The 22,548-nt window shown below is 40.4% G+C and overlaps 2 protein-coding genes across 2 annotated transcripts; one reads left to right on the top strand and one right to left on the bottom strand.

Moving 5' to 3' along the window:
• The first annotated feature begins 216 nt into the window (after positions 1–216).
• On the top strand, positions 217–7,986 carry rcc1 (regulator of chromosome condensation 1). The gene is made up of 10 exons (XM_020648946.3): positions 217–333; positions 1,130–1,227; positions 1,577–1,764; positions 1,881–2,060; positions 5,081–5,177; positions 5,281–5,403; positions 5,520–5,660; positions 5,823–5,942; positions 6,743–6,895; positions 7,117–7,986. The coding sequence occupies exons 2-10, from the start codon at positions 1,149–1,151 to the stop codon at positions 7,290–7,292; spliced, it is 1,257 nt and encodes a 418-aa protein (XP_020504602.1). The 5' UTR covers positions 217–333; positions 1,130–1,148; the 3' UTR covers positions 7,293–7,986.
• A 7,316-nt stretch (positions 7,987–15,302) lies between these two features.
• Positions 15,303–22,088, bottom strand: oprd1b (opioid receptor, delta 1b). Its single transcript, XM_020648951.3, has 3 exons — positions 21,748–22,088; positions 19,983–20,338; positions 15,303–18,925 (listed from the first exon to the last, which is right to left on the bottom strand). The coding sequence occupies exons 1-3, from the start codon at positions 21,996–21,998 to the stop codon at positions 18,399–18,401; spliced, it is 1,134 nt and encodes a 377-aa protein (XP_020504607.1). The 5' UTR covers positions 21,999–22,088; the 3' UTR covers positions 15,303–18,398.
• Between the last annotated feature and the right edge of the window lie 460 nt (positions 22,089–22,548).

Below are 22,548 nucleotides of genomic sequence, written 5' to 3'. Positions count from 1 at the left end.
TGGTTTATACATTTTACACGAGACATTTTTGTACTTATGTGATTTTTTTGTTGTTAATATTTTCCTAATCAACTTTACTTTCTGGCTAAAATTTCTGAACGCAAATCTTTGAGGAAGTCCAAGAACTTTAAATTGATTGTTATAAATGAGATAAATCGTGTGTAGTCCGTAGGTCTGCATCACTGCAGACAGTCGTGTTACTGTCTCTTTAAGGACGCAGACGTTCCGCACAAAGTGACGTCGTGCATGCGTGAGTTCAGTTTCTCAAGCAAGACCGGGAACGGGCAGTGCACGTCCACCTCAAGGCAAACAGAACCGTCTTCATTATTACAGGTTCGTACACTATGGGCCTCTTGAAAGACCGAAGGGACGAGACAGGCACTGAAAACAACATGAATGTCCTCCTGTGTGCACTCTTGATTCGACACATAAAGTTGAGATTCATTCAACAGCGCGTTGCATGCTAACATCGTTAGCTAGTCAACCTTAGCCCCTGCTAGCGAACACCTCTTGGCGCTACCTATTGCTTAGATACTAACTATAGCCGAACAACTATTACAGTGAGGTTTAAAGCGTTGATTTTGTTGGGTATATTCTGAGATGGAAGCCACTTTTAATGTTTGAATAAGTCCAGTCATGTGTAGTTCGTCCGGTCGTCGGTAGCTACGACACATGGGTACTGTTAGATCACGCTGCCTATTTTAAACCCGGGTATGTATCTCGTCCATGTTAAGTCATAAAGAAGTGACAGCCCTCTCCAGACAACTACTTTCCAAAGGTGACCGTCTATCATGGAGTTTAAGGTAATGGCTGACGTGGGGGTAACTGTTGTTGCGGACATTAGTCCTGTGAGAGCAGATGAAGCACAGCTGTCTGTACAGTGAAAGAAGCTATTCACATGACAGACAGCTGTTCAGCCCCAACACCGCCTGCTTCATGCGAGGTCCTAAAAGTGTCTGTCTGTAATAAGAGAAATGTTTTGCTTGGTAAGTGGCTCAATCAGTCATGTGGATATTTGACCCCTAAGTTGTTTAACTCCTGTCCTTTCCATGAAGTTTTTTTTTCCCACCAATGATTTGACTGAGTCATTCAATTAGTGTCCTCTTTTTTTTTTTTTTTTTTGTACCAGATTTTCGAGTGTTGCTGACATGCCTGGTAAAAAGACCACCACCAAGAGGAAGTCTGCCACTATAGTGGAGGATGATAAAGGACCCAAAAAAGTGAAAGGTCAGTCACTTTCTCTTTTAAAAGAGACTCGATGAAGGATAATACTCGCCTAATGTCATGTTTCTGCTCAGTTAATGCAGTTTTATCAGTTATTTGTGAGATATTTTAATTAATTGTTTTAAGCTTTCTAACCTTGCTTATAAAAAATAAGTAAGACTACATTTGCAAAACTCGACCCCTCAAAAAAAACCAAGCATGCTGCACCCAACCACAACGTTTTCAACCAGTTGCCTCGCGTTGTTCTTTTTTCATACCACAGTCAAGTTTGACCTTGTTAGAATAACAGCAGCTTAGATCAAACTAAACAATCGCTTATATAATTAGTTGTGTGTGTGTTTGTGTGCTATAGTTTCCCACAAGAGTCATGGTAAGGAGGCTGGTCAGGTTCTTGTCCTGGGCCAGGGGGACGTTGGACAGTTGGGTCTAGGCCAGGACATCATCGAGAGGAAGAAGCCAGCCCTTGTGCCTCTACCAGAGACGATTGTACAAGTGTTTGCTGGAGGCATGCACACTGTGTGTGTCAGTGACACAGGCAACGTAAGCCAAAATCTTCTTTTACAGTTAAACTTGCACACATAATATCCTTTGCTCACATTATAAGTAAGGGTGTGGTATTTTACAAATACACTCATGTCTATTTTCTTTCTTTGTAGGTTTACACTTTTGGCTGTAATGACGAGGGGGCTCTGGGGAGGGACACATCTGAGGAGGGGTCTGAGATGGTTCCAGAAAAAGTGACTCTGCAGGAGAAGGTGGTCCAGGTGTCTGCAGGAGACAGCCACACAGCTGCACTCACAGAAGATGGAACTGTGTACATCTGGGGATCCTTCAGGGTAAGTGACCTTCCGCTTTTCAGGACTGTTCTTGTTGTGTGTGTGAGAGCTTTTCCAAGCATTTATTCAGCTTTTTATTTACTAAACATCATTAAATTACTAAGTTTGACTCATCAGTAAAAGTATCATGTACCCATATTCACTTTGCACTTACACTTGACCATCAGGAGCCCAGTATTTGCACTTTTTGGTGAGTCCATTGCAAAGATATTTGATTTCAGGATTGCGAAGAGTCAATCATATGATTCACTTGAGCATTTAATTTTTTTAATTAGATTTAATATTCTTTGAGAGACATGCTACTCAAACACAGGTCAGAAATACACACATGCACAAACAGGACATGCATTAATGGAGACATGTCAGAGTCAGGGGTCTACCAACAGGGAGCGCTACTGAGCCGATGGGGATTACCTGACTTGCTCAAGGGCACCTCTACAGAACCTGGGAAGGGGCCTGGCACCGCTCAAGCAACTATATCAACATTTATACTTTGATTCAAACCAGGACTTGAACCGGTGACCCGCCAATTCCCAAGCCACATCCCGACAGACAATTTACAATTGTCTATAGTTTTCTACTAATCCAATGTATATATTACTGTGTTAACTCTTCTTTTTTTCCTGAGTGTCTGCACATTGAATCAAAGAATCAAACAATAAGCCAGTTAATGCCACAGGAAACAGACATTGATATCCTCACTGATACCTGAACTCTCATGACTCTGTAAGCTCATTTGTACAAGTCATGAGTCTTCTCAGGGTTAGTCCATTCCTGCTCAGAACAATAGCAACAGAAAGGCTCATTTACAGGAGGCTCATTTACGCTTATCAGGTTGTAACATTGAAGCACACAAGGTATTCTTCATCCATCCTCAATGATCAAGCTTTTAGGCTCCCTTTAAAATGTCAACCATCAAATTGCTTTCTGGTTTATAAGACCAGAGAAATATATTTTAAGTCACTGTGTTCACTTCTCAGAAGGTTGGAGCTTCTAACTGAATCTGTGAGGATTCAAGTTTAGTTCCTCTCCTGCAGTTTGTGTTTCACATGTATCAGCTGTGTTGAGTTGCTACAGCTGAAAACATTCTGGAACCTGGTATGAATGTTTCACTTTAAAAGCATGACAAGGACGGGAACTTTTATTTTGAAGATCCTGTCGAGATACGATGTGTTTTCACATTGAGTGAACGCAGCTTTTGTAGAGCTACACTGAGCGGTTATTTTCAATTAACACTGTCAAAAGTGACAGTATTTACAGCCGCTCCTTTGACCTCGAGTAACAGACACAGTCCTTTTATTTAATCATCTTGACTTAAGTCTTTTATCAACCACATTTTTTTCACTCTTCTTCCTTAGCCATTTTGCTAGGTTTAGGATAATCCTCATCCTGATGATTTAAACAGGGAGTGCATGGCACATGTCTATGCAGGTCTTCTTCTAATCAGTCAGATGTCCACATGTTCATTACAAATACTGATACCACAATAGAAATACAATCTATTGCCCAATCCTCTTATTCTGTTGTCTTTTACAACTTCTTACTCGCATACTTGTATACAGTACTCAATCCAGGTGTTTGATCATAAATTGCATGCTTTGTAGTGTAAGTGAGGGGCGTTTCCTTAAACTGTCTCTGCATCTCATCCTGGGACAACACGTCATAACCCGTAACAAAAAAAATCTAGTTTGATTGTTTTTTTGCTTACGAATCAAATCTGAGTACGTTCAATTTCAGCAACATTTTAAAAACATTAGATGCTTGATTTCTTCTAGACTAAGCCTTTAGGTTGACTACTTCTTACAATGTCAGTCCAGTTAAACTAAAATGACACTAACAAATGAATTTTGCCCGGTTAAGACCCCCTGCTGTGCTCTAAAGAACACCATACAAAGCAGCTAGGTGACTCTTGCCTGCTGCACATCTTCTCAGCAGTTTCTTTTCTTGATCCTGTATGAAAGGTGACTCTCCTCTCGGAGCTCCCTGATTACCTCTGCAGGAGAGATGATCGTTCCATTGTCTGAGCTTTGACTCTTTTCTCATGCTCACCTCGCTCTTCTCTGTTTCCTCTTTGACCTGTGGCTACATGATCAAATATTTGGAAGTTTAAGTATCAGCCTTTTTTGTCTTCCTATTTTGGTTTATGAGGACAAACATACATTAAGGATCCTTTCGTAATAACGTTCTTAATTGTTTTGGCTTCTTGGTACTTATCACTCCTGCTAGATTACTCCTTGGTTTTCAATATTAATACTCAATGGCACCCAGCAATTACCCGTCTATCACCACTGCCTATCTTCTGCATTCCCACTTGTGTTTGTTCAAATCATGCTCAGACGGTCCCTCAGTGTTGTCTCCATCAACAATGTGTTGTGTTGTTGTCTAATATATAACTTACAATAAGAATTCTGTTCTATACATAAACTTATTCTTCTTCAGAGGGAATTAGAAAAAGGATTGGATGTCTTCAGTTGCATTGCCTGTGTTACAGAACTCTGTAATATCTCTGTCTCCATCCCGTCTGCCTCAGTTCCTTTCTCAAAGCAGAGGCACTCTGTCGTCTTGTGTCTGTGTTGTATCCTGCCTGTTTATTGCAGCCATTTTTTATCTTGCTCTGTTTCTCTTCACTATATTCTAATGCAGTTGTCTTTATAAGTCACTTTGACGTCTTCTTATACTCTTCCAGGGTTTCTGTATTCAAGTTAAAATATGGAAGCATTATGACATATTCAAAGAGAAAAAGTTTACCAGGAAAAACCTATCCACTTGTTGACAAAGGATATTCCTATGTTAAATAAAGTGGTATCATTAGAAAACATAAAGAAGGTTGGTGACATAATGGCTGCCTTCCCTGTTCTCTATCTAACATCTCTCTGCAGACTCCACTCACCGTTTTGTCTTTTTCTCTTTTCATGAATGTGGTGGGGGGGGGGGGGAGGGGTCCTTAGCTTGTCCTTAGCATTTACTTTATGTGAGGAGTGAGTTAAACCATTAAAAGGCTGGACCTGATTTTCCCTCAGGATAGCAACGGTGTTATCGGCCTTCTGGAGCCCATGAAAACATCTACCGTTCCAGTCAAAGTCCCCATGACGGAGACTGTCTTGAAAATTGCATCAGGTGAGAAACATTCCTCCTTAGTGTCATCTTTTTGTAGTGGCATAGCATGTTAACTTATCCACGTTTTGACTTTCTGGATTTTAACTGTTGAATGCTTTAACAGGTAGCGACCACCTAATAATGGTTACACGGGATGGAAATCTTTACTCATTGGGCAATGCAGAGCAGGGGCAGCTGGGAAGAGTGCCTTGGTGTTTGTCAGACAGAGGAGGCAGAAGAGGCCTCAGTAAGTAACACAATGCTGTCAAAGCCCTAATGACCAACTCTTGTTGGATTAAAATTACACCAGGTCATACTTAGTTTGTCTCGTGTGTGAAGTATATCCTGCGTGTGTTTTTTCAGGCCAGTTGCTTCAGCCACGGATCGTTTACTTCAAAAAGAAAGTTTGCTTCGTTGATGCCTTCTGCGGGTCATACCACACTTTTGTTGTGTCAAGTGAAGGCCATGTTTATGGATTTGGACTCTCCAACTACCATCAGCTGGGTCAGTATGGCACAACACTGATAGTCATAATGTACATTAATACTATTTCTTAGATTGTAACTATGGTCATCTGGCTTATATACTTTCAGTCAGTTCTAAGGTAATGGCATTAGAAATCATAACTTGATTGTTTGTGTCCTCACTTTGAATTCTCCTATTCAGGCAATAAAAGCACCAAGCCGTGTTTTTTCCCTGTCAAACTGACATGCTTCAGAAACTCCACCACCTTCTGGGTGGGCTTCTATGGAGGGCTGCATCACTCCATCTGCCTTGATTCTGAAGGTAAGCTCCAACTATCCAGGCCAGGTCTGAACCAGATCCACATTGGGGCTTTTAAAACATTCTGTGTATGCTAATCAGACTTTAGCTGCTTATGTATTTCCAGTTCAAAGAATAATGTTTACGCACCTGTTAAGCCTCGTTTGCAATGATGAATGCAGGGAGGCTTAATAGTGTGGCAAAGTCACTCTGTCCCTGTTTTCTTTATATGAATTATTATAACCTAAAGATGTTAAAAAGTGGCTCTGCCAGCCTGTTCTGCGCTTGTATCCCAGCACAGCTTGCAATGCACAATGAATTGGGGAGAGTTTTCAATCACGTTCAATTAGCCAATAGTAGCGTTAGTAACAGACACAAAAATATCTACAATTTATTGCACATGGCTGTATGTGTGTGAACAACCGGGCCTGCATTTATGTATGTAAAGCTCAACCTGTTTGTTTACACATTGCACCTGTGTTATATCACACACTGGGACACCAGTATTAAGCTGTTTATGTTCCTCAGTAGTGTGTAGGTGGAATAATTGTGTTGCTTTAAGTGTTGTTGTGAAATCTCTGTGAAGAGGTTTTGACAGTGTTTGACATGTCTTTTTTTAACCAATCCCTGATTAAAATAACACGTGAAGGAAACAGCAGACATGCAAAAAATAAAAAATTCAAAACTAAATAAAAAATATATAGTATAATGAATTTACGAAACACCTCTGAGAAATCTATACTTAGATAATGAGTTGGAATATGTCATATGAAACTGTTAAGTAAAAAACTTAGAAATTTTTCCTTTTTTCTGTACTTCTTCAGGAAAGGTTTACAGCCTGGGCAGAGCGGAGTATGGTCGTCTGGGTCTGGGGCCAGAGGCTGAAGAGGCGACTGAGCCTTCGCCAGTCATGGGCATTGAGCCGGCCTGCGGCGTGTCATGTGGGGCATCGGTGAGCTACGCTGTCACCAAAGAAGGTGAGAAACAAAGAAAAATGCAGCTTCATAAGAGTGTTGTATTGCTTACTGATAAGAGAGTCAACTGCAACCATTTGTCATTCCATGATGACAAAATGAGACATTTCTGTATGATATGACTCTTAGATTTTGTGTGTCAGCTTCATTGGTTGAATGTTTGCAATAAGCCGAGAGGGAACAAAAGATGCTGACTCTTCCTCCTGTTGGTTGTGCTTCTCCAGGGTCTGTGTACGCCTGGGGCATGGGCACCAACATGCAGCTCGGCACAGGAGAGGAGGACGACGAATGGAGCCCTGTGAAGATGACAGGCAAGCAGCTTGAGAACCGTGCAGTACTGATGGTCTCCAGTGGGGGGCAGCACACAGCCCTTTTGGTCAAAGACAAGCAGGAGAGCTGATGTTCCTCCAGCAGAGTGTTGGTGGATCTATAGATCTGTTTCAAGGTGGCCTTTTTCATGGGACCTTAACCTGGGGAGGGGCTAAATGTCGTTGTGGCTGTCTGAGCAGGGGGAGTGTGAGAGGTTCAGGCCCTTTAAAAGAACTCTTTTCTTCCTGGTGTGGGAAAAGGTTCATGGATGTTTGTTAGATCATGAAAAAACAAGAGTATTTTTTTAATCTAGTGTTTAGTGTTCCCTTTGTTTGTTTTTTTTCATCAAAAGTCATGAGTGTGACTGTTAGAGAAAACATATGATGTTGGTGAATGCGGTAATTTGCATGTGAGAAAAGGAAAAAAGTGCAAGCCTTTTAATGACTTATCTGAACAAATGTCTCTTTTAAAGTTTTTTTTCCTTTCATCTCTTTAAAGCAGCATTTCCATTGACCCTGGTTCAGACAGGACATTTCTATTCAATGAATTTGACGTGTGAGGCTACTGCTCATTTCACCAAGGGCACACAAAGACGTGTTTCTGTAACATTGTATTCAGTAACAAGTCAAACTGAATCCTGCATTTTGTTCCTTTGCCTGTCTGAAAATAAAGATAACAGTGTAGTTTTTTTAAAGCCTTTTCTTATTCAATTTCATTTCAAATTCCTATTGCAACAATTCTGATTCTGTATCTTGTCTTATGATATTAAAGGTTTATTAAAACTGCCCATTATTTAGTTTGAATTATCCATCCATTGTCTTTTACTACTTTCTTTCCCGTTCGGGGTTGCGGGGGGTCTGTAGCCGATCCCAGCTGCGAGAGGCGGGGTTCACCCCAGACTATTTGCCAGTCAATCGCGGCTGACATATAGAGACAGACAACCAGCCACTCTCACATTAACACCTGCGGTCAATTTAGAGTCACCAAAGACCTAACGTGCATGTCTTTGGACTGTGGGAGGGCGCTGTAGTACCCGGAGGGAACCTATGCATGCACAGGGAGAACATGCAAACGCCACACTCGCACTGGGATTCAAACCAGGAACCTCCTCGCTGTGAGGCTTGTTTATAAATCACCTAATTGTGCCTGCTCCTGGACTTCTCTTGTTCCAGTATCTGCAATCGATGCAGTATAGGAATAATCAGTTATTCCTAAAAGTTAACGCAGTAATAGCAGTGAGTAATAACAACTCTGCAGATACCATTTAATGTTCTCCACCTTTATTCACTGTGGAAATAAAGTTTATTTTCTTGAATTCGGAACCTTAGCTGCTTCAGTCTCATATGCATGCAGACAACACATTCCATACACGCAGAGTCATGAATGTAAATCAGAAACCCTTAAGAATGCAAATCATGCTATAAGTACATGCATCAAAGAAACAAGCTTTTGTGTTTTATCTGGGCTGAAATGCACTAGGGTCCTTGCCTGTCTCATCTTGCTTTGATCTGACCAGAAAAGCAAACCTATGATTAAGTGGAAAAAAAAAACCTCTGGCAAAAAGCTTTGAAGTATCCTTCATAAGCAGTTGATCGGTGAGAGTGAATCTCATCCCTTGTTTATTTTTGGACTGTTTGTCCTGTGAGGTTCTTAAAGATTCCCTGCTTTTTAGACATGACTTGAGTATTTAAAGCAAACTGTTAGCAACCATTACAATACTTCTCTTCCTCCTCCTTTGTTTACTTTAAGTAAAAATAAAAGAGCTCTCATGAGTCTTTGTATTTGCAGAAATTGAAGTTTAATGAATAGCTGGTATTTTTAGTCTGACACAAACTCACTACACTGCTGCACTTTGGGGCTTTTTCAAGAAGGATGTTCTGCTTGGAAAAAAAAAAGTGTGCTTTGGCAGCAGCTCGATCAAAGAGTCCATCTGACATTTCACACCGTTTTGTGGCTGCAATTTAAAACGTTTTCTGTGACGGGTCAACACGCTGATATTTTCAGACAAAACATTTTCCCTCCTGGTATGCTGCTGAAGTCCAGCGATGAGCACAGAGCAACATATTATGTTGTAAAATTACAATACTGATTAAATGGCCTTCAGAGATGCACTCTCTTATGTTTCAACACCCACCACTGTGCTTGAATTCTAAGCTTATTTCCTAGTTTTTGATCGACCTTACAAAATCTCTTAACTACATTGAACTTTTTCAACATTCAAATGTGACTGTTACATCTCTGATCTGTAACATCAAACAATTTTAGTTCTCTGAGGAGTCTCTAACAGGTACATGGGTCTGCTTTTAGCTGCAAGGTAAAAACAAACAAAAAAGCCTTTAAAAGCATCCATCATTGACACCTGTTTTAAGCTTTTTACATGCAGAGGTATTTAAAGTGTAGTTGTGCTCAGAAACCTAGCCCTACTTCTCCTGCACAAACAGAAACATCCATGCAGAGATTCAGCAATGACGTCCTGTGATTAATACCTTTCACTTTTAGAAAGTGTAACTGGATTTTCCATAACGCAGCTGGCCTCTAATCTTCCTCTCATTAAACTAATCACAGGAGATTGAGCCGTCTTGGACACCTGCACACACATTCACTGTAATAACAAAGGGAGCAAAATCTATCACAGAGCTGTACTTTCAGCTTTTATACTGTAATTCCTGTGTGTGTGCTTTAAACTGCACATCTGAAACAGGCTCCACACACGCAGCACGATGAATCCAAGAACAGCCGTATCATGATATGAAAATAAAAACCTCACAATGGATCAAATTTTATATCCTTTATTTCTGCCTTGATTGGGAAGTGGCAGACCCAGAGTAACCCCGCTGCTTGCTAAATTAACTTATTTTTTATCCGATTGTATTGAGTGCTTCCTCAAGAACATCTTAATCAAGAAGCCCAACATTTTTGATGACTTGAATGCTGCACAGTCTCTGTGCTCAGGGTTGATTTCATCAAGTGGTCCATCAGCCTGGAACCTGTTGAATGTCGAGCAGCAGGAAGCTGTTGTCCTCTTGATTTAATTTACAATCTGTTTTTTTTCTCTCTTACACTGACAATTTGCACATTATCAATAAAAGATCTCTGAAAACGTGTTTGTATGGGTAGTTTAAATGCAGGAAGAAAAAGATGGACTACGTAAATGTAGCCTCACACAAGTTTAACAACTTCCATTCACTTGCATTTTCTTTTTTTGCTGCCCTTTCAAGTCAGATTGTACAACACTTTGTTGACACCATCCAGTGTTTGTAAAAGCTGAAACTACAAGTGAATATAAGCTACATGAAGGCTAAAGCCTGGCTCACAGTGAAGAATAATCGGGCCGATTTGAGCTCCGATTCTTCTTTCCCCTGACAATCACAGGGTTGCTCCTGACTCCAGGCTGCTCGGACCCGATTATCTGCTCAGATTATCTTGTAGTGTGAGTGGTACAAAGATCCAATCTTAACGTCCCCGGCAATCGGGGACGTTAAGATTGGATCTTTGTACCACTCACTCAAGATCGGGGAAACATGTTTGATATTTAGAATTTAAAAATCTTGACGATTACGTCATGAAAAGGGTCCAGCAGAAGTTGTGTGGGACTACAATATAATCACAAGATACAAGGGAGGACTGTAGTCATGGCAGTCAGTTTAAGGTACAGATCCAGTGGCGGTTCTAGACCACTTTTACTGAGGGGGCCAAACTGGGGCCAGTTGTTTTGTCAGAAGGAAACATTAAACCTATAGGTGAAAAATAGACAAAGATGATCGCTTTCAAAAGAAATGATGCCAAATAATAACACACATCACTAAATACCACAACATAAAATACCATGATTTACATTTGTGTCAGTAACAGTATTTAATACTAGATTGTGAGTCCAGTTGTTGAGTCAAATACTGTGTATGTGTTCTGAGGGTGGGCTCATTTCCTTTTGGAGGGGTGGCCACAGGGGGGACCAAGCTCAGTGTTACAGGGGCACTGCCCCCTGTTGGCCCTTGCCTAGAACCGCCCATGTACAGATCATTAGTGCAGCACTTTTCTGAAACTTGTATCCATATAGCTACTATTGTATCTACTTTCATCTATCCTACAACAACTTCTACTTCCTTCTCTTTCACCAACCGCCGTCCGTTGGAGTTTTCAAAGGAAACTTTATTAACAATTGTCAACACTCCATCCCGACTTTTATACAATCGGGGAAAAATCGCACAGTGTGAGCCAGGCTTTAGAAGAGAAGATAATGCATGTTCTATTGCCATACATGTGAGCTAGAGTCTGGACAGATCTAACAATGCAACTGTTGCCATAGCAGATGTTGTTTCGGCTGTGATAGGAAAAAGTTTTACACTGAAAAACATTCACTCTGTGAGCGTGTGCATGGGAAATCAAATGGGGTATTATTATAAAATGAGAACCTCTCTCACTGTTAAGCTGCTGGTACTCCATCACCTGTGGATCATCTTGTAATTACTGCAGATTGCCTTGATAGACTTGACTCTAAGTCCAGAGGGCTGAGGGCCCCCAGGAGCCCCTCAGTGGAGGACCAACAGCTGTGCATGGGCTCAAAAGAGGGGCCGATCTGTTGATGTGATTAATGTTTACAACTTTGTTTTCTAGACCAAATGACAAGAGACATTGACCTGCATTAATGAGGGACCATGAAGTTTGACTCTCATCCCATTCGTAACTATTCTGTTTTTTGTTTTTTTGTGTGTCATATTTATAATGTGTGTTTTACTTACAATGTCTTCAACTTTTAGGGACTGCGCGCAAATTCCTAGTGGAGAAGCAGGGTTCAGAAAATGGCTTAGGAGGATTGTATTTTTTGAATTTGGCCGAGGGTATGGGTGATTCCTTTACTTGAAGAATAGAGGTCGCTCTTTTTTACAAGTCAGCCTAACTTGACAATTAAGTACAAAATAACAGGAACAAACCAAAGCATATAAAAGTATTTTAAAGCTCCTGTTAGGAGGTTTGAGCTGGTCTGGTAACAGACTGAAATCATTATTGATGTGATTGATTGACTACTTATGTGACCAACAAATCACAGAGCCCATCAGTGATCATCATCTATCATCGCCTGATTGACGAGATATGTGTCTCGGGATACGTGAATCGATGCCAGCTTTCACTAATTCTGTTTAAGCAACCATTGAGTGATAAGAGACTTCCATCACTTTTCTGAATGTGTTTCCGCAAAACTAAACTCAGCCATTGTTACGTCTTTATACATTCATATTGATTCAGTGATGGCATAAAATCCTTGTCTCAGTCTGTGAATTCATATTGGGGTTTCAGTGTTGAGGAAGCACGGCACAACAGGAGCTCCATATACACACACGGACAAACGTGCACAAACACAGCGCTGCGCTCCCACGCTGGCACCGCTGATTCAATCTCTGATAACGTCTCTGTTACTACTTCTGAAGATGGTACAGAGGGGATCACTTTGTCACCCCATAACACCTCTGCAACATTGAGATTAAAGGTGAAACGTCAGAGGGAGTTGGAACAGCAGCCAGAATAGGGCTCATGAAATCTCCTCACAGTAATGAATTAAGTGAATTCAATGAAGTTAAATGGAAAGTTTCAGCCACACTTCACCTCTACAGCCATTTTCCTCCAGTCCCATATGACTCAGCTGACAGATGGCACCCAGTTTGAATCCCTGCCTATGCTCTTCAGCAGGGAGTGAAACGAGATTGTGCCGCCTATAGAATATTTAGTAAACAGCTTGAGAGACTTTTGAACTTCAGCCATTTTGAAAACACCTCAGGCAGCCAGGAATGTCTGATAGTCTATGTTACTGCAAAAAGCAGTAGAAAAATCCATTAAAAAATCCATCACCAAAACCTCTTAATCATCATTTCTATAACTACATTTCTTTTTGGGCGTGTTTTTCTCCCTTGGCCCGTCAGTAGCTCAGTCTGTAAGGAATTGGGCTAGGAATGGGAGAGTCGCTGGTCCAAGTCCCGTTTCGGACTAAAGCTGAAAATTGGTCTGGTAGGTGAAGAAGTGCCAAATTACTCAATGAAGCCCACCCCCACCAACTCAGGAGCGCTCGCTATAGGCAGCCCCCTCACTCTCTCCATTAGTGAATGTCTATAGGATCCTGTTTGTACAGGTGGATATTTCAGCCTATATGTGTTTAGCATGTCTCAATAACAGAGAAAAAGCATGATTGTTTCCCTTTGTGTGATCAGTAATGTATATCTTCTTCTTTAGTTTTGAATTGTATGGTTGTGAGTCAGCTCTGACAGATTGTGCACTTCAGTGATGATGCTGTGCTGCGTGAAAAGCCTCACATACAGCATGTAGGTGTGTACTGTGGAGACGCCTGAAAGTCTGTGTCACTGAAAGGTTTTCAAGGCTGCAATATTACAATGGAGCTCGAGTCAACTATTAACAAGTCACCGAGCAAGGCAAAAGTGTTTTTCAATCCTTTCTCATCTTAGGAGTAGGATGTCTTCATTAAGTCTCCCTCACACACAAGTGAAAAAAGTCACAAACATATGGAGCGAGATCAGTCTTAATATTCATAAATGCACACAGAAGGATTCACAAACTTTCCATATATAGTTTTGACAATCACAGAGACTATTTGTGCTGGTCAGATTAAAGATGACTTAATCAGACAGCTAGGCTAATCGCTGTCTGCACAGATGCAACGCTAAAGTGATCACATTAAATCATACCCTTGAATCTACGCTACTGTGATTGGCTGAATAGGAAGGAGACATCTGATTGGCTACAGATATTTCCCTGCTGAAAAAAATGCATGCAGTGAGGTTCACATATGACAAACAGTTTGTAAATGCAGACTGAACAGTTTATATATTTGTGCATTTCTATTACATATATACAAAACTATAAATATTTGTGTGTGAATCAGAAATACGTTTGTGAATCTTTTTTTTTGTATTTGTGGATTTGTTTTACATTTATATAGAATTAAATATATTTGTGTGTGCATTGAAATACATTTGTGAATCCTTCTGTGTGCATTTGTGAATATTGAGACCGATCTAACTCCATACAGGAAGAGTCGTCAAGACCAAACAGGGGAAGAAAAAGCTTCAAAACTGAAGTTCTGAGCTTTAGATGCTATACTGAGAACACTCGGTTTCCCCACTGATTCTCTCTGTTCTCGTTTCCATCTGTGAACTTGTTTCAGTGCATGAAGAACCGTAAGTTATGTCCAGAAGATGAAAGAGTTTAATTATCTTATCTTATGTTTCTCCAGAGAATCTCTGTGTGTAGCTGTAGGAGATTGATAGAGACACGATTACAAATAAATGCCTTTTTGCACCAACATTCAAGCTACAGATATAGATTTTAAAATAAGAGAGGCAGAGATCACAGATACACTCGGTTGTCAGACATGACAGTACTTCTTTAGAACAGACTGCTCTACAGTATTGAATAAAGCCCTTTGGTTTTTTAAAGGGGTACATGCAGATTAGTCAAGCTAGGATCAGGCTCATGGTCTTTGACTTAATAATTCATTTTGTTGCTTTTTCACTTGTCTTTTACACACTGAACGTATAGGCCGTGCCATGTATATTTAATAAGACTTTGGTGCTATAAGCTCAGCTCTGGAGAACAGAGAAGATCCCCTAAGCAACATGTCTTTCACAGATGTAACCGCCTGTCTGGTCTGTCACTTCAAGATGTGATTGTGTAGGAGCTTCAGAGAACAATCTCTTGTTTAAATGATTTGAGTCACATCGGCATGAGTGTGAAAGAGGGCTACTGATTTCTTCTCATCCCTGTTTGTGTTCTCCGAAACATCTGCAAGCTCTGAGCAGAGAATGAGTTCAGACATTTAATGTGTCCACAATATCAAATAAAATAACACATAACTGAAAGGACCTTGAAGCAAAGAATAACCAAAAATTGTCACGACAGACACGTCTCCCTCAGAATCATCAGCACATCTCATTTACCTTCACCAGTGATTGTTGTTTATTCTCAAAGCTGAATACAATCTGAGAAATTGGTCGATTTATGGTTTTGGTTTAAGTCCCTTAGTTGAAGAGTAGGGCTGCTTTATTGATTTTTATTGTCTGCTAATTGTGTGCAGAGACAAAAAACAACTCCCAGATCCTGATGTAATTTATTCAGCCTTGCACCAGAGCTTCATGTTGCCAGGAAACCATCATAAACACGTTTTCTTCATAACCATTAAGATAGATAGCCTATTGAAATTCTTTTTACTTGATCACTCATTCAGGAGTACCATCTGAAATCAACAGAAAATATTTTCAAAGACATTCACAATTCGATTGTGATTCCTCTATTAAAGGGGACATATTATAAAAATCCACTTTTACAGTGTTTTTGAACATTTGGGTAACCTGAGTGTCTACTGACCCACAAAATGTGAAATAAATCCATCCAGTCCTTTTGTGGTCCGTATAAGTCTTACAACATAGAGAAAAATGCTCCGTTTCAGATTTGCTCTCCTTGTGATGTCACAAGTGGGATTCTAGTTTTAAAAAAATCCCCTCCCTGCTCCTGATATCTCCAGCCATGGACTCCACCACCAGCCTAGAACAAAACTTTTACGCAGGTCTGCCATTTGTATTCTCGTTACAGAGGAGTGATGTCTACCGGTCTACAAGGGGAGCTCATTCTCTTGGCTAACTTGTATCTGAAAACCCCAATATTATCCCCAACTTATTTCATATAGTGTTTTGTATTTTTTTTCCCAGATCCCTCAGCAAGTATCTGTTATTGACTGCTCCCTTCAGATTTCAATTCTGACTAAGGTTAAGCCTCACTGCATCAGGAATATATATGTTCAAAATCTGTACCACCAACAGTGAGAAACTAAATATTTAAATACAACTATAAATTCACAATATTTCAAATAAAAATCACTTGAAAGATTCCACTTTTGATTTATATTTGACAGTTGTATTAAAGTTTGACAAAAGCAGCCATAAGTTATTCATATGCTGTATTTGCTAAAAATATTGAGCACATTTTGTTACAAAACAGATTACTTTATGGGAAACACAATGCTGAATAAGGCATTGAGGTACAGCTGAAGGCCATGTCTACAACACTGCACAAATAATTAAAAAAATTATAAATAATAAATAAAACAGGAACAACATTTATATATATTTAAAGATATATAAAACTTCACTTACATTGAACTTAGTGTAAGTACATATTATGTAACATAACTATTATCGATTTGGTTACAAGTGGATATTAATGTAACAGTAGCACAAATAAATCACATTATAACTTGTTGTTACACATCAAAATTATCTACACTAGATATATTGATGCTGCTTTAAACCAAAATACAAACAAAAGAGGCATCACTTGAATTTTCCCTCAAAATTAGGGAAAAAAATGTCTTCACATGGACGTATGTCCCCTGAAAAAGTCAACCAATCATACCTGGAGATCTGTACATTAGCTGTAATATGTTTAGCTGTATACGTATTGTCGCTTGTTAATGCTCAGTGCTGCCTCCATACCAGTTTGAGGTCACACATCTGTGAGTTAAAGTAGAGCAGCTTTCACCTTCAGATTTCCAGTTCACGGTTTTAAGATTTTGAAAAATGCAACCAAAACAGCTAGAAGAGTTATATCAAGGAGTCAGCTGAGCACTGTCGCTCGCGGTGATAAAGCGCCGTTAGCACCAGTCATCTCTGCTCACTCATAGAGGCTGTTTTTTTTTTTCACACGCATTTATGAGGTATCAGATGGACCAAAGAGGACAAAAGAGTCACTGCAACATGTAACTGTTGTCCTATGGAATTTCTCATCATTTAAAAATTGATCTGTCTGTTATTTTTTCATCTAAAATTAAGCAACCTCTTTTCAATTCAAGAACAAGCTAGATAGAAACATCATTAAATTGATATATTACAGCTAGTACGAGTCTTAAACAGGCCTGATTGGATTCTCATTACTTTCCTGGTGATTGACAATACAATACTATACAATCACCAATGTGGAATCTTTCGAAAGACATTCATTAATGTTCAGCCTGAAGGAGATTATCAGGAGGAGTTTTCATCATTTGAAGAAGATCATCTGTTGGATTGAGGTCAGGCGGCTCATTGGGCCAATCAAACACTTTCTATCAGTAGTCCTGTGTTTTTAGTTAAGGAACACTGTCCTGCTCATTTTCATTTGTACAAAAAGTCCTCGATTGCCTCTCAAATACAACACTGAGGCTTAGATTAGTTTAACCCTTCTAGAAGGGCTGTGGTGTAACAGCAATACTGCACTTTATTGAAGGGGATTGAAAGCCATAGCCATAACTGCTGTTTACTTTTTTATGACTAGAACCTTTGTCCAATTTGTGTATACTGAATGTTTGATTGAATCATGAAGAGAATAAGATTGTAATTTTTTTTGCAGTAATTGTCTGTTCTCCTCCAGAGAACAGACAGAGTTTTTAGAAACACATTTTTAGTGAAACAATGGCAGCTTCTCTGCTCACAAACCCATTTTGGGAAGGATGGGGCTTTAAACAGGAAAAATATAGAAATACATTCATCTTTAGGGCTCTGCATTTTTTCTCTCATGTAGCTTTCAAGGCAGAGCAGATTGGTAAGAGACAGCTAAATGTGAAGCATTCAAGTCCGAGACACATTTTGCCATGGGGACATTAAGTCAAACTTTTTAAATCATATTGTATTGTTTGTTAATGCTGTATGGTACAGTGCAGTATCTTACTGTATTTTATCATCGACAATTGTTGTTGTATTGTATTGTATTGCACAATATCATATTATGTCTTGTGTGTTGTATTGTACTTCATCGTATCCTATCCTATCATATCGTTTTGTATGGTATCCAATCAAATGGCATGTGGTTAATATGATAATCCCCATTAAAAGCCCCAATTGCCTCAATATTTTATGACTGCACTGAACATGTTTCTTCATACTGTAGTTGATTTATGCACAAGCTTGGCACACACTCCCTTTACATGTGTATGCACTGGCGCACACAGGCATGTCTGTGGTCCTCCTGTAAGACAATCCCTTAAAAGAGATACACAGAAGGAGTTTCATCACAGGAAACCAAAAACACAATCAATCATTAACAATAAGCAGGAGATCAAACTTCTCTATCCATAGACTCAGACTCCTGTGGTGGAGAACTGTGTAACCTCAGTCTGGAGGTCATCCTGAACTGTCCTGCCCCCCAACTGACCCATGCCTAGTCAGGCCGGCGGTCTCTCTGTGGGTGCAGGAGCACAAACAGACACAGGCTCCCGAGTGCTGTTTCGTGCCCTGGAGAAGCTGTTCTGCTCCAGGCGGGAGCGATAGGGGAGGCAGAAATCCCTGAAGCACCTCTTGAAGTTCTCATCCAGGAAGGCATACAGCACCGGGTTCAAACTGCTGTTTATGTAGCCCAGTGCGATGCACAGATGCCAGCTGGCCACCACCAGGAGGTTTTTGTTGATATCCACCATGGTTTTGACAATAATGAAGATATGGATTGGAGTCCAACAGATGATGAAGGCAGCCACAACAACAAGGACCATACGGGTGATCCGTCGTAGGTTTCGGTCTTTTTCTTTGGAGCCAGAGAGAAGACGAACGCTCTTGAGCCTGAGGATCATCAAACCATAGCAGATGGTGATGACAAGGACGGGAACCACAAAAGCAATGATGAAGACGCAGATTTTCATCACTGTATCCCAGTACCACTCTGGTGTGGGGAATGTGAGTGTGCAGACTGTGTTGCCTGTGGAGTTGAAATAATTAGAGGTTTATTAGATGGCCATGTGGTGAGGCTAATTTAAGTTAAAAACCCAGCTCAAGTGTTTTCTCTTATACAGGGTGATTACTCCCTTAATTCAACAAGTTTACGCTAAAGCTTTTACAAAAATTCTGTATATTCACGCAGTGGACTTTTCCCCTGAAAACATTCTCAGGGTGATAACCCTCCAGTTATTTCCAGTGTTGTACTGCTGTATTTCAGCAAGTAATTAAATGTTAGGGTATAAGATACAACCTTTTTTGTTTTAACACTGCTCAGTAAATTAGCAACTAAATAGACAACTGACGGTGAAAATTCAGAGGGACATTTGGCCATGTTCAAAACAACAGATTTGATTAGCCACTAGCTACCTTAAGACCATTGGTTCCCAACTTGGGTTCCAGGGGTGCCAAAGATGTCTAGGTGGGGGTTTATAGGCTTTGTCTGTTCTGGGGTTATCAAATTTAGAATTGCTCATATTACTCATGAAAAACCATGACTAAATATATATATATTTATACAGGGACATTTTAGTAAGAACACGTTTGTGAGGCATATTCCATTTAGATTTTATAAATGAAAACAATTAAAATAGTAGTTTTGACAGCAATGTCTCACCATCATCTTTTGTGTGTGGGTCCTGTAGGGGCTCAGCTTTTATTGGATGCAAGTAGGGGGGGCTCCAAGGAAAAAAGATTGGTAACCACTGCTGTAGAAAACAACTATTTCTAGTTTTCTAGTACTTGCTTGATAACATTGCGTTAGCTATCATTAGCCAAAAAGTACATACATTAACTAGTTATTTGTAAAAGCTAATGTTACATTGTGCTAGGAATTAAAGCTATTCCTTTAAGGTGTAAAACATTATACAAGCTTTCACTTCCTATTGATAGTTATACTGTATGATCTAGTGAGTGGCTGAAAGCTATTGTTAGCTGTTCTCTGACCATATGATCGTACGATTTTCACACTTCACTGTGGCCTTATATGTGTGAATACGGTTAATTGACAGCAGTTTTCCTCAAGAATTAAAGTCCCCCACCTTTATCTGTCACCTTAGTTACAGCCATGATCATCACAGGGACTCCAACAGCAGAGGAGACGATCCAGATGCAGACGTTGATTAGCTTGGCTTTGGCAGGCGTGCGGAAGTCTAGCGCTCTCACAGGATGACAAACAGCAATGTAGCGGTCTACGCTCATCATGGTGAGCGTAAAGATGCTGGTGAACATGTTGTAGTAGTCAATGCCGATGACCACTTTACACAACGGCTCCCCAAACGGCCATGTGCTCATCAGGTACTTGGCGCTCTGGAAGGGCAGGGTGCTGGTGGCAAGGGCGTCTGCGAGGGCCAGGTTGAAGATGTAAATGTTGGTGGCAGTCTTCATCTTGGTGTACCTAAAGAAAAGCAATTTTAAATGACTTACAGTTAAAGGGAACAGCTCATAGCTGCGCCTACATCTGTGTCTCGAAGTAGACACCGCCAGTGGCTGACTCATGATTTTCATTGAAACATTTCAAGGTTCAAAACATATTTATTATTCGATCAAATCCATTTGCTCTCCCAAACCAATGATCTGCTCTTCCCCCTTGACAATACTGAACCAAAGAAAGAGCTTTTTAGATGCATAATGTTTTGAGGGCACTTCACTCACTGCATAAGAGCCTATGCCCAAAGCGACAGTAAGCCTCCATTAAACTGCACTTCTATGTAATGAGTTCCTGAAAAATCCTCCAAAAGTCCTCCCTCTTTTCACGTTCACAGAGTAGTTTCTGTCTGAATGCCAGCTGAACAGTTGTCTATCTCAAGATGGATTCCATTGTGTGTCTAAAACGTGACAGTAGTTGGTCACATTTAATTAAATTGTTTATCGGGCTCTAAAGGGATGAAGAAAAGACAAAGGGATGTAAAGAGATGTATTACATTACACACCATCTTCTGGTCTAGCTTTATAATTGCATTGCCAGAGAGAGGGTAAGCTAAATGTCTTTTAATTTCAATTTGATCAATTGTATTATTATTCTCAAGCTGACGAACCAAAGTACAGAAACTAATATTTCATCTTAGCACACATTATCAGCGGGAATTTGAGAAGCAGCTCGCACATGACCTCACTCCTCTGTCATTTTGTCTGCATGAGTTGAGCAACAAATCAACATGACACGAATCCTCCACATTCAGGAATTACTGAAACACAGTTCCAAAGTGATTGCAGATGAGGGGTTCAACGTGTCACTTATGTCCCCACATGCAAATGAATCCTGAGTTGACAACATCAGCCCTGACAGGAATAATTGCTGCAATGAAGTAATTTCAGGGCTGCGCTGTACTGTAGATAACACCACCCTCCCTCCATCCCCTCCTTGATGTAGAAGGTGTGTGTGTGTGTGTGTGTGTGTGTGTGTGTGTATAGTGTGTGTGGGTGGGTGGATGCGTGGGTGTTTGAGAGGAGCTCTCTGACTAGAATTTGAGGAAAGGACCATCATAAATGAAATAATTTAGCATTTGTTATATATCTTGGAAATATTCTAGTCTTTAAAAATTGACTGTTATAAAAATTACACATTAATACTTATAGAGTATCAAGCATTCCCATGAGGACATTTGTTTTGGTACTTTAACAAAAAAATGATAATTTCCCTGAAACATACATGAATAACTTGCCAATGTGTCTCGTGTGTTACCTTTAAGAAGCCAATAGAAGTGGTTTATGTGAACTTAGTCATGAACATATTCCCTTTTCTTAGAACACGTGTATTTATTCATGAATTGTATAGTTTATAGATTGTTGATGAGTTGTTCTTACCTGACCACCCCGTACATCACCAGCACGTTTCCCAGCAGCCCCACCACACAGATGAGAGAGTAGAGAGCCGTGATACAAACGGCGATGATGAGACTTGTTGTGTCCCTGCCTGAAGCCCTGTCGGGCTCGCTGCTGTTTGAAGGCACACGCAGAAGATCCTCGGAGAAAGTGGCATTGGAGGGACTAACAGTCACCGAGTAGCGCTCGTAAAAATCGCCAACAATTTCAGAAGACAGTGTGGAGAACTCCATGTCAGAGAGGTGTACAAGTCCAAGGTTTCCAAAGCAGGTGCACAAGAGCGCACGAAAACAGGACTGCAAATTAGTGAAGAGGTGCCCAGAGGAGGGTTTCTCTCTCTCTCTCTCTCTCTCTCTCTCTCTCTCTCTCTCTCTCTCTCTCTGCGTGCGCCCCCCTTGGCAAAGCGCACTGGAGCACAAACAGTTTCCCTACCCAATTCTTACACTGCCTGAAGGAAAGCCATTTGTCAAATAGATTTTAATAGCTCTAGCATATGAAAATCCTTCATCACTTCTTTTTTTTTTAAATCTTCATTTGTTTGTTTGTTGTCTCCTTTATTGGCCCAATTAGCCACTTGTTCCAGCTGCCACCCAGCACCTCATCACACAATGTCAGTCAAACTCAATCTGAGCATCTCTCATTAGCTCTACAGCTCAATTAGACACATCTGTATTGAACCATTCCTCTTATTGCTGCCTGCCTTCACCCCTCAGGTGGCCTACTCCTTCTCCCCCCTCCCTGCACGGTATGTCGCCTGTGGTAGCTCCATTAGAGGACTGACAG

The sequence above is a fragment of the Labrus bergylta genome, chromosome 8 (assembly GCF_963930695.1).
Source record: "Labrus bergylta chromosome 8, fLabBer1.1, whole genome shotgun sequence".
Lineage (NCBI taxonomy): Eukaryota > Metazoa > Chordata > Actinopteri > Labriformes > Labridae > Labrus > Labrus bergylta.
Note: the sequence above shows the minus strand (reverse complement) of the source record. Positions and strands in the feature narration are given on the sequence as shown.